This window comes from Sycon ciliatum, chromosome 9 (assembly GCF_964019385.1).
Source record: "Sycon ciliatum chromosome 9, ocSycCili1.1, whole genome shotgun sequence".
In the NCBI taxonomy this organism is placed as follows: Eukaryota; Metazoa; Porifera; class Calcarea; order Leucosolenida; family Sycettidae; genus Sycon; species Sycon ciliatum.
The window spans coordinates 15,076,867-15,089,666 of NC_088651.1; the positions used below are offsets into that span (position 1 = coordinate 15,076,867).

Below are 12,800 nucleotides of genomic sequence, written 5' to 3' on the forward strand. Positions count from 1 at the left end.
GGGACGGTGTAATCCGTGATGTACGTAATTTTTTTGGGTCGGACTTGCGTCATTCCGTCCATGCGGTTCACCACGGTCCACACTTCCCCTACCCCTCATGTCATACTATGCCGTGCAACACGAATTTCGCCGTCCCAGATCTGACAAGTGAAGTTGTGCACTCTGGGGGATTATGCACTGTTGAAACAATCTCTAGTGATAGCACGTCACGTATAAGAGGGGGCATATCGAAAGCTAGAGCACGACCCACCACAGGCGTATTTTCACATGTAAACAGGGCCCGAAGTTACTCTGTCGCTGCACCCCGCCCTTCTCCCACACACACCCTTGCCATGGTACTTAGCAGCACAAGCCCGCTGCGCAACGACGTACTCTGTACCACAAACAACTCGCACAGCCACCTAGGCGTGGTCGTCCGGGTGGGGTGTTGAACAAGTCATCCCTGATCGCGGCGTACTCGCGTGCATTACTCGTCCAATCCATATCTGGCCATGCGCAAAGGGCTCATTACAATACTAGCGTAAAGCCAACAGGACAGACAAGCACGCAATTGCACAGAGAAAAAATTAATATTGATTACTACTTGAGTGAGTGAAACGTCCTAAGAATTCTAAAAATTAAGAAGGCAATAAAAAGGAAAAAAAAACAGAAAAGAAAGCGGGAACTATCGCATCATAAGGAAATTTCGGCAAAAAAACTATCAAGCCCATCACAAGTCTTTGTTCAGGACAAGAACTAACACAGGCATTGCCAACAAGTACAGTGAACACCACCGTCACCAACACTTTCTCTACTTGCATATCGTCCACCAGAGGATAAGGTTAGAAAACAAAATCTGCAGTCAAACGTACACAGAGCACAGCAGAACAGAGAGAGAAAGAGACAAGGAACTATCTCAGACAAGCTTTCAATGATATGGAGGAGTGGACAGACCATTGCACATGGAATGAGGTAGATAAAAAAACAATAAGAGAGAGAGAGAGGGAGAGAGAGAGAGAGAGAGAGAGAGAGAGAGAGAGAGAGAGAGAGAGAGAGAGAGAGAGAGAGAGAGAAAGAGAGAGAGAGAGAGAGAGAGAGAGAGAGGCGATGAAAGAGAGTGAGAGAGAGAGGCGATGAAAGAGAGTGAGAGAGTGAGTGAGTGAGAGAGAAAGCGAGAGAGAGAGAGGCGATGAAAGAGAGTGAGAGACAGGCCCGTAACCCGAACCACAAGCACATAGCCTGCTGGTCCCTCAGCATGCAATCCAATTGCGCTACATAGAAAGTGCACACAGTAAGCACATAGCCGTGTTGTTTACATGCACTGTTGCAAAAACACCGTACTCCAACTACCCAATCGGGTTCTCAGGAGCAAACCGCTACCGTGCTACCCGATCAAATCACGGGTAGCACGGGTACCCTACTACTCGTTGATACCTCTACTTCAGATTACATCACTGTATTGTAGAAATTTTAGGTGCTCAATATTTTCGGTACGAGGGCAAAAGGCCAGGTGAGGTGAACAGAAATTTTCTGTACAGAGAAGCAGTTCCCCATTGGACTATGTGTGTTAGTGTTTGTTCGGTGTGTTGAACTTTTAGGTATGAAACAGATGCACGGAAAGTACCGAAAATAAAAGCACAGCGAAAATTTGTGAAATTACAGTACATCACACTGTATTTGTACATGTGTATGCCCAGCCGTATTCGTACCACTTCCAGGGCGTTAATGGGTAGCACACATTGAGGGCGTCAAGTGTGCACGCCAAGGCTGTGTTTTAACCCTTTATGTACCGAAAAAAATGTACGCAGACTGAATTTGATCTCGACTCGCCTCAAATTCCATAATTCTCCGGGTCATAACTTTGGTCTCCTTCTGATGATTTTTTCAATCTTGAGCTTCCTGGAAAGCTCGTCGCAAGAGGAACACATTGAGCCCACACTTGCCACCACGAAGGTCAAAACTCCAGCGCTACAACCCAGCGTCTTAGTTGCAACGCCAATATTTCGACAGAATTCGTCTTGTATCAGCCATTTCGCTCTCCTTGCTTGTAACAACTAGTTTTTACTTCCAAAAAATTTCACAAGCTGCCACGAGTCCGCTTGCCATTTTGAATGTGTTTCCACGTCACTGGATGCCCAGAAAGATGGGGAAATCCCTCATTCAAATCTGCGCACGCGGCTATTGAGCGACAATTGCCGCGATTTGACTTTCGAGCTTCGTAACTCTGGAATCGCACGTCGGAGTGTTTCGGCGATTGTTTCAATGGACAGCTGGGATTTTCTCTTCGACCTACATAATTTAGGTTTCGGAAATAACCCAGAAATGACTGAGTTACGATCGATTGAAAATTTGAAAAGTTTCGATCCCAGGGGATCGAAAGTTGTACAGTCCGTACACAAAGGGTTAATACATGAGAAATTTCAATCCGGGTCGAGTTCAGCCCGGGTTGAAAGTCTGTACGATAGACAGAATAGGTGAGCGTTTACATGAAGACAGTTGACACGGGTCAAATACTGATATGCCGCCAAAAGTCCACTTTTGTACTCTTTTGTCAAAACTCCTGTATGGTCACGTGAATACTTTCGCGCGAGATTTGTATGTTTAGTGCTATTCAAAACTGGCGTGAGATACGCACAGAAGTACGATTTTCTCGCCCCGGGGCGAAATTTCAACCCGGGTCAAGCGCAATGCGTCATGTAATCGCGCCATTCATTTCGTGTACAAGGTGGGTTGAAATCTGACCCGGGTCGAACTCAACCCGGGGCAAAATTTCAACCCGGGTCAAGCGCAATGCGTCATGTAAACGCGCCATTCATTTCGTGTACAAGGTGGGTTGAAATCTGACCCGGGTTGAAACGCCCCATGCAAACACAGCCCAAATCGGATTTCACTGAGCGCAACCGTATTCGCAAGCATCATGGCAGTTATATGAAAAACCCTACAAACATCATTCTCAAATCAAGTGGTCTCTTCGCTGCAAATTACTAATTTCTTAATCAAATTTTCGGCCACAACAGCCTATTTTATGTTTCAATAAACAAGCGTTTCCGGGACAGCAGTTTTAATATAGCAACAAGGATGACTACCGTAAACTACCGTTGAACTGCCCCCCCCCCCCCTCCCCACGCCATGTCGCTTCCCAGCTGGGTTTTCGGCAGGGGGCGGGAATTAGATCAAGGCTGTCAAGTGCAGTACGATGTACAACAACGTGGAGGATCAGACTCGATGTGCTGGATTGTGCACATTTTCATCCTGCATTGGCACGTATTGTGTACAGCAGTGCATGCGTCGGTTCAACATCGTATTTCGTTGCATACGCCAAAGTCGTTTCACAGGCAGAATGTCGACAGGGGGAGGGGGGGGGGGGGCAATTAGAGAGGGGGCGGGTACTTTACGGCAATTGTACTGTAAGCATCTTCTAATGTCAACATGTGTGAGTAAAATGTGAAACGATGATCGCAAGGCACACAAGGAAAAGGAAAGATAGGATTTGCTCAGATCTGTTTTCTTGTTACATTCATCGGTGAATCTATAATTATTAGAACAATGGTATCTTTCTTTTCGTTGTGTGCCTTGCGATCATCCTTTCACATCTCACACATACATGTTGACATAATTATACTAGATACCTGCAGTGCAATTCGTCGTCCTTGTAGCTACAGTATGTTTCTACGTTTGTGATTTTTCCGTTCACACAGCAAAATTGCAGTTACAAATCAATTGTTCCGCGTGCTCTCTGCACCCGTACATTTCATATTTTGTGGCAGGCAAATACGGTTGAACTGTTTGTCCCGGTGAGTTTGCATTGTTGTTTGCAGTCTACTTACGGAATGTTGTCTACGTTAGAGTACCTAAAATGGAGCTCAACTAACCGAGGTGCTCTGTAAGTGGATTGCGGTATACAGTTATGACTCCCCCCCCCCCCCCCCCCCCCCCCAGGTCGGACACTGTCGCATTCGGAATTGCCAAGGGCAGCTACATAAGTCGAAAACTCTGTATGGCAGAACACGGATCAGCATGCAGTGTACGTAAGACTTTCCGTAGATCCAATACATTTATTATTATTATTACGACCGTAGCTCCGTTGTGTGTAGCCTTTCTACTGCTGTAGAACACCACTCCAACGGTTAAGTCCTGGGAGGATTGTCCAATCACTGGTACGTGTGTGCATGTGTGTATGCTGGTGCAACTTGGCCACAAAATAAGATACGTTGAGAGTTCATCACGTTCAAGACCCATCGATCTATCGTCCGTTGTTCTGCTATAATTACCGTAGCTGTAATGTACAAATTTGTACTTTGGTCTCGGACTACGCATGACGGCATCAGTGAGCCAAACCGCCGCCAAAGACTGATATCATTAAACAAATTCTACGGTGGGCTGGGGGATCGTCGAGTTGCACACTCTTGGTTATGTACTCTTGGCTCCGGGCATCTGGTAACCACAGACCTGCGAACACCGGGCTGAAAAAAGATGCCCTGCGCGTACTTGAGTGACGACGCGACAGGATATCAATGAGGAGCACAGTGCCGCTCAATGAAAGAAAATTCGAACGACAAGTCAGCATTCGCACTTTCGAACGTTCAACTGCATTCGAGCATACGGTGCATATTTGATGGACACGCATGTGCTATACAGGTACTGACCATACAGTAGTGCCGGACGCCGAAGAAGGGAGCGCCGAAGAACGACCGGGCTAGAATTTTCCCAAGCCCATCATACCATTGTACACATACGGTGACTCCACAGTGCATAGACTGTAACACATGAAAATAAGGATGCTCTAGGCCAGGAGGCTGATCCCCCACCCCACCCACACAGTGATTTCAGACAACCGACAGTACTGTGGTATGTGTCAGGGCAATAGCAGCAGCTAGGTGCGTGCTCTGTCAAATCACATTCCAAAGACGTCCAGAGTTCACAACAGGCACAAGAGTGCACCGCACTGTCCATGACCCAGACCTCCCCCCCCCCCCCCCAAATAAATAACTTTCCCATGGGATGACTGTCCCAGAGCTGCCCACTCTGCTATAGGTACTGTTGTTTGCAGTTGACTTACACACTCACTGTGGTGGTCGCTACGCAATCACTTCGCCGCCAGTCTCAGCGCAATCGTGTCCAACGCAGCACGTAAGGAGGCAATCTGTTCCGCCTCTTCGTCGCTGATTTCTATTTCTGTATGGGGATGGATGAGCGTGCGCACGCACAAACCCACCAAGGCACACAAGCAACCACCGACCCATACACGCATACACACACATACACACACATGTACATGCAACCACACGCACGTACTCACACAAATACGCACACACACACACACACACACGCACACACACCATTTGACGCCCATCGTCGGAGGCGATGATAGCGATGCTACAGCAGAAGCCATAGCAGCTTGTGCTGGGATTGCACCATTTAACAGCTTGAAAGGCTGAAGAATTGACCGTTACTATTCAGCCTGGTCTACACCACACAGCTATGAAGTGGCTTTTTCTGGCCTGTGAATCCCTAATTTTTGGTCTTTTTCATTTTTTTTCACGCGCACCCCCCCCCCCCCCCCACACACACAAGCACACATAGAGAAAAGCACAGGCTTGTAAAATGTCTTGCAGAGCATTCAGATACACAGCATAGAGCACTTGATATACCGGTAGTGAGATACACAGCAATCTGATACACAGCAGAGCACTTGATATACTGGTAGTGAGATACACAGCACAGAGCACATGATATACTGCTAGCGACTTGCACAGCATTCAGACATACAACAGGGAGCACATAACAGCAGGGCTGAGAGCTGGTTGTAGCAGCCTGCCACAGGACCTGCAAATCGTGGCCTTGCAAAACACCTGACCTGACCTAGGGTACCCTGTAAAAAGACTTACAGTCTGTGGGGATTGCCCTAGTAAAATAAATTAAAATACGACATCTCGGACGGTGAGCCAATTAAATTCTTGTGAAAACGGAGAAGGACAAAATGTTACGAGTTATAACTAACTGTCCACCAACGTAACTAGATCTTAACCAGATCTTATACAGTCAGCGAGAGTCAGTACTCCTTGTCAGTTTTGTGCTATTTTGTCGCACTCGCTGACTGTATAAGATCTGGTTACGTTGGTGGACAGTTAGTCATAACTCGTAACATTTTGTCCTTCTCCTTATTCACAACAACTACACCTACTACTACCACCTACAACGGTAACATCTAGAGTAGAGTCGTGCGTCCTAGAACAATGTTTCCAAGGGGTCGTTAGCCTGGGGCATTTTCATTTTTCAGTAACCTGGCACGTTCTTAGAAACAATTCGTACTGCAGCCTGCCTCGACTACAGCACATGCTTCTGCAGAGAGAAAGCCTGCGCTAAGACGCTGGCAAGATTCAGACAGACGAGCTCAGGATCCGCAATTCGCGTGTCAACTTGTGAGCACACAACGTCAACACGCTGGGCTTGGTGCTTTCGAGATATCACAGGCAAAACGCCACACTCCGGTTGATGAACCGCTGGTACTACCAAGAGTACATGGCCCCCGAGAGTGTGCAACTGCCTGCGCAGCCTCTATAGAGTGCTGCGACGGCAGCAACTTCACATCACGTGACATAGGCGAAAAGGTTACGCTGGCAAACGGGGCAAAGCGACCACAAGAGAGTTGAACCCAAAGCAGGCTTGCGTACAACCCTGCATCTAGCATGCACAGGGTGCACAGCATTTCGTCACGTGATGTGAGGTTCTGCCGTCGCAGACCCCATAGCTGGCGCTGCACACTCTTGGGGGTTATGTACTCTTGGTACTACAGAGAGTCCCTCAAACAGCCCACTTCACCAACCTGGCATCATTTCTACTCCACAGTTCTAGTCAGCCTACTTTCATGCGGCATATTACACAGTTTAACATGTTATTTTCGGTGTCATTTTAATTTCGGTATTCTCGGTACAGAAACCAGATACCTATAGTGCATTCGCCAAATCCAGGCCCCTGATGATGATGGAAAGTTTGCAAAGGCTGACCCGTGTGTGTGTGTGTGTGTGTGTGTGTGTGTGTGTGTGTGTGTGTGTGTGTGTGTGTGTGTGTGCGTGTGTGTGTGTGTGTGTGTGTGGACTACTTCTGGCTAGATTAACTCTTGTGTAATCATGGTGCTAGTGAAGCTTGTATCAGATCCACTCTGATTTAGCCACCCACACTAGTAGCAAGTATTACCTTCACTGGGGCAGGGGTAACTGCAGTTGGATCCCGGGACGGATACCCTGATGCCGTCAATCTTTTTTCTGCACCTTGTCCTCACCCACTTACTGAGGTGTGGTGAGCCCATTAGTGGGATCATTTTCAAGTCCACCCAGAGTTTTGGGGATTTCAGGGGGTGTCGGCAGTTGGGCGGTTCAATAGCCAACTGAGTCATCTTTCCAAGATTCCTTTCGAGTCTCTCTCCCCTTTCCCGGGAGACCCACGTGACCAGTTTTGGCAGTGAGCAACAAGTACAAGTGTGTGTGTGTGTGTGTTTTATCTGAGTTTTCAGTCGTTCCTCTTACTAGTCTTAGGCCACGGGGTGGCTCTGGGTCCACCAGAGTCGCCCCTGGCGTGTTTCTGAATTTGCTGGGGCGAGGGTTCCGCGACGCGGTCGCCAGGGCAGTGTCTTTTCTGTCACGACCGTTGTCGTCCTCGTCGTCTCTCCGTTCGCGGTGGTGTAGCTGACCCCCGAATGGTTTCAAAACTGCGAAGCTCGGAGTACAGTGATGGCAGAGGCATGAGCTGTGAGTGGAGACGGTTGCTGAAGATGGATGGTGATGAAGGGAGAAGAGTTACGCTGCCTGACGACGCGTGGGAAATTGTTTGATCCTGCAATTTCAGTTCGAGCGCGGTGGACTTCTAGACGATGTGTCCTCATGGCTGTTTTTCAACGTTTGGCCTATCACTGATATCCCTGCGTGGAATGTTCTTCCAGTGGAGTCCAGGTGGGACTTCGGGTGCCCACACTCCATCACCTGGTTGATTGTTTCGGAACTGCAATAATACAGGTTCAAATAATTATTGTTTCCTTTTTGTGCGTATCTCTTGTCATCTCTCTTTTCTATACGTCGCACACCAGATGTACTACTATCGCTGTCTTTCTCCTGCTATCTCACTCTGCTTGCTGTTTTTGTTTTTGTTGCCACTGCCCCTCATCATACCCATGCTTGGGTGGAGGGCGGCGTGACCCGTTAGGGTAGCTGTCAATACAGTGCAGCGCAGTGCGTGCGTGCGATGCACTCAGACCGTTCCAAGGTGGTCTCGCTACAACCGCACAATGCACCTGCAATCATGAAAGTAATGTCTGCTTTAAATCCAGTCGGGAAACTACTGCACGAGAGAGTTGAGCTGCCATGAGTTTTAATTCCCGAAATCTTGTTCATACACATATCCTAAGCCCTCACTGAATTAATCAATACAATCACCATTGCACCATTGTTGTTATTGTAGTCACTTTGTACCCTTTAATGAACACATAATTGGAGCATAATGTTCTGGTTACTGTGCAGGCAGAAAATTTCGTCGGTGAATAATTCCGTCCAACACCAAAGAAAGGGAGTTCGTCCGGTTGAAAAATTCGTCCGTGGATCACAAGGGTGTATTGAAAAGCTGGACAAATCGACATTAGTCCGGCACTAAATTTAGTCCAAACGCTCCGTGGACGAAAAAGACGAAATTAAATTCCAGACGAATATTTCTGCTTGTACAGTACATTGTTCGATGTACTTCCTCCGCGTCATCGAAATTGTCGCAGTTTGACTAGTGACTTGTCACTTGTTACTGACAACTCCACAAGCTAAACCATTCAAAAGTTATTACGCAGTATGATAGTCTGAAGACTAGAGTAACGTTCCAGGTCAGTTGGACTGGGAGTTTTCACGCAGAGATGAAGGTCTCGTCGTCGCTGATGTCAATGGACGCAAAAATATCGTTCCGAAATATTTCACGGAAGGTTGAAAGTTGGTCGCGCCTCATCTCAAACGCTTTGACGTTCTCCACAGGACAAGAGCTGCTATGCTTGTCGTCTGCTAACTCTGGATGATTTCTACTTCACCACCAACGAAGCATGAATACACGATCGTTGCGAGGTCGGTTGATTACCGTCGGCGGAATCACCTCGATCTTGAAATGAACTTTTTTTAGCCGTGGCATGCTCATATATTTTAGCTGTGTGGCCACAGCTCACGCAGGTAAGTGTACTATCACGTCCAGCATGCCCTCTTTTTCACCATCACTGGTACGGCACCTGCGTGTGCATCACTAGCATTACGTGTAGAGTCTACACGGCTCTTGCAGGTACAATCATGTAGATCTACTGAGTGTCTCAGCCAGAGCGACAAATTTTATCGCTGTTGCATGCATTTAGTTTGCTGACCCCTCGATGTTTCTCCAAGCGCTGCCACTTGTTCCACGAAGTCATTCTCACCCCAGCTAAGGTAAAACAGTGATGAGGCTTGAGTGAATGGCCATAAGCACGAGATATGTGCAGGCTGCAACGCCTGACTGATCTCAGCGAGTCGAAATTACCATCGCAGCGACATCAGCGAAGAAATTGCGTCTAGTTCAAAACATTCAGCTTCCAATAACAGAAAATATAACTTTGCCGTCACCCTATACTGATGACTATCGCCTATGTCCGATTTCTTGCCTGTATTACGAGTGCTGGTGAGTAAATACCCCGTTTTTTGTCAAAAGTCAAACTGCGACAATTTCGATGACGCGGAGGAAGTAGGTTCACTGATGACCATCGAAAAAAAACATTCTGAATTCTTCCTTCGGCCCTCTTCAGACTAGGTACAAAACAGCCTATAAGTCACATTTACATAGAAGTTTCCAAGACAACTACAAGAATCTGGCGGGAAGCCTAAAAAGCTGCCCAATCCTTTCCTGCATTTATCGTACTTTCACCAGGCAGTGGAACAAATGTACAAACTTTGTACGACTGCCGGCTGCTTTCACACATCTCAGGCCCCTTGCGCAGTTGTGTAGGGTCAAAGGTTGCCTGTATATTGCATGTCAAATGTGTAGTCTGAATGCAGGCGTGGAAAAATGTTGCCTTTTAGGTTTTATGTGATTCTGTACTGGATGTTCTATGTCCGTAGTCTGTAGAGGGTCTCAAAAAATTATTTTATTTCATAAATTCATTATGGTATTATGTTGGCATGAATTGTTTTATTAGTAGCTTTGGTGAAACTCACCGAATTCATCCTCCAAAGCCATGACAATCTCGACCGCATCGAGGCTGTCTAGACCGAGATCGTCAATGAATTTGGCTTCCTCTGTGACCTACACACACACACACACACACACGCGCGCGTGCGCGCGAGCACGCACATACATACACGTGCCCGCACAAGCACAGCCGTAAAGATGAATGCACACGCCCACACACGCATATGCACACGGACACATGCGGGTGTTCCATAAGTACGCGCACCGTTCAGCCGAGAACGAAGCGATACGCACAGAGCAAATCAACAGGTTCCAGAGTGAAGACAGTTTATAAACAAATCTGGTCTTGCCCACTGACACTGGGCATTGACAATCATGCCTGCTTTGGCCACTCAGAACCCACGCAGAAGTTCTTGCAATCATTTTCTTCACTTCTGCATTGGCTGTGAGGCCAGAATCTCTCTACATCAGTGGTCTGCTGAATGGAAAAGCGTAACACAGGGTAAATAGACGACGCGCAGACAACGATTTTAAAACAGCAATAACTAGGATGAATTCTGCCGTCTTCGAGACCTCAGGTCGGCGGAGATGCTCCAGTTTCACCACCACAGTTGCGTCTGCAGCCACCGCTATCATGCAGTATTCTGTTCTCGAGGTTGATGGTTTCTCGTACAAAAAAAAAACAAAAAACAAAAATCACTATACATCCACGAAGTCCAGGTCCTTCTTGACTTCTTTTATGTGTAGTGATGACGGAGATATTCATCCTATTCATTGTTATCATAACACAGGGGAATAGGTTGATGAGATATGCTCCCTAAAAGCGGGACCAGTGCTCTCAGATGCAGAAAGGCACAGCATGCGGCTACTTGTACTGTCAATCAACGAATATTCAACATGTACACGTAATGATTCGCCGTTTTTGCCAATGATTCGCCGTTTTTGCCACAAAACTCTGAGTAACAACAAAACAAGGCTTCCTTCAATTGTGAAATGATGTTCCAGGCTCCCCTCTGTGGGTTGAGCAACTTCGCAACTTATAATCGCAAGTCAACGCCAACTCTGCTCCATGCTTTGGCGAAAGTTTGTTGCGACTGAAATTACACGTATAAAATTTTGTATGCCAGGCACGGTGTGATGTGGTATACGGGCAGCAGTGATACGGCCTGAAGTTTTAACCCTTTACCGGTCTACCATAAGCGAACCGATACTATAGTATCGGTACGTTTGGCCCTCATTTTTTTGGGGTCTTGTTGCTAGGAGACAGCTAAAATGGCGCTCTACGCGTAGCTGAGGTCCAAGGCTTTCTGACGCTGTACAAAACAACCATGCTTACCATACAAATTTTTGCCGTATCGATCGACTGAAGTTTGTTGAAATTGGAAAAGACGACCATCCGCCATACGTGCATTTCGAGAATGCGAGTGCATCTCTTGGGGCCGTGTTTGACAAGCGTTCTGAGAGCAGTAACACCACCAGTCCAGGCTGGATCTCCCGGGAGGTTTTGCAGTGTAGTGTGTTGAGAAAAAGAGCTCCGTTGAGTCCTGCTAGTTCAAAAATATATCGTCCACGAATGAAGAAACAAAATTCTCCAAACAGAGAGGAAGCCTTCTTGCTGCCGACACGGCGACAGCGACTGTCACAAGGACTCGTCAGGTGCGATCAGCTGATTCGCCTGGCCGTGAGAATCACGGCATGCGTAAGCTCGCGCCTGAGTGCTCATCTGAGCGAGAGTGAATCTGACGCGAGCAGCCCTGAGATGAACAAACCGAAGCTGCGATATCGTGGAATGGGAATTGCTGCTGCTGGCGTATCGCCGATGGCGAGGTGTTGGTGTTCAATGGCGGTATTGTAGAGAGCCTACATTTCTTGTAAAGACGTAGCCCTTACCTGATTGTTTATCGTACGACTTCAGCTCCATCACGAACTTGGTATGCCCTTCGTGTTGTGATATTCGTGTATTTCATTCGCAATTGTATTTTCTCTCAACTTGAAGGGCTACCATGGGCCCTATCCTTGCCTGGACCTAGTCATATTTGAATTTTCTGGACGCGTTCAGGCATACAGATTTTGAAAATATATGGTTTACCCAAACCTACATCACACGGTTCTTGAGTTATTGCTGGTTGTGTGTACATGTATTTGCGTGACAACCCCTCACATACATTGAGTTAGGCCGGCAAAGGGTTAATGTGGCCATAAAGAAATTAAAACGCGCTGAACATTTGTAGACTCAGTACTTGGAACATGTAATGGCAGACCCCAGTGAACATTGCTGCTAGGCGTTTTAATACGCAGATAGGACAGAATCAAACAAACCTTCTCTGGATCGACGCGCTGGAAGTTCTTGACGACATTGAGGGCCCGAGCTCGAACCTCCTGCTGGTCTTTCTCAGACAGTTTTTCCATGCTGCAGCGCACTGCAGAAGTCACTAGGCAGCGAGAAGCAGAGAACTGCGACGAGCGAGCAGCGCTGAAAACGCTCATACCCGCTGCGGTGGGACGAACTGTGGCAATTTGTGCCATTGATCTGCATGACAGCAGACGGAAAACTGAAGAGCAAGCCATGACTCCGCGACCAAGGAGTTCCCTGAAACAGACTAATACGATCGTTCCCTTTGATCTTGTCTTCTGTAATTATTATT

The 12,800-nt window shown here is 47.3% G+C and overlaps 1 protein-coding gene across 2 annotated transcripts; it reads right to left on the reverse strand.

Moving 5' to 3' along the window:
- Positions 1 to 484: 484 nt before the first annotated feature.
- On the reverse strand, positions 485 to 12,795 carry LOC135824573 (acyl carrier protein-like). 2 transcript variants are annotated; one of them, XM_065337307.1, is made up of 4 exons: positions 12,475 to 12,795; positions 10,182 to 10,269; positions 5,047 to 5,154; positions 485 to 835 (listed from the first exon to the last, which is right to left on the reverse strand). In XM_065337307.1, the coding sequence occupies exons 1-3, from the start codon at positions 12,721 to 12,723 to the stop codon at positions 5,066 to 5,068; spliced, it is 426 nt and encodes a 141-aa protein (XP_065193379.1). In that variant the 5' UTR covers positions 12,724 to 12,795; the 3' UTR covers positions 485 to 835; positions 5,047 to 5,065. The 2 variants fall into 2 exon arrangements, with proteins under 2 accessions (XP_065193379.1, XP_065193378.1); XM_065337306.1 differs by having other exon boundaries at positions 5,039 to 5,154.
- Between the last annotated feature and the right edge of the window lie 5 nt (positions 12,796 to 12,800).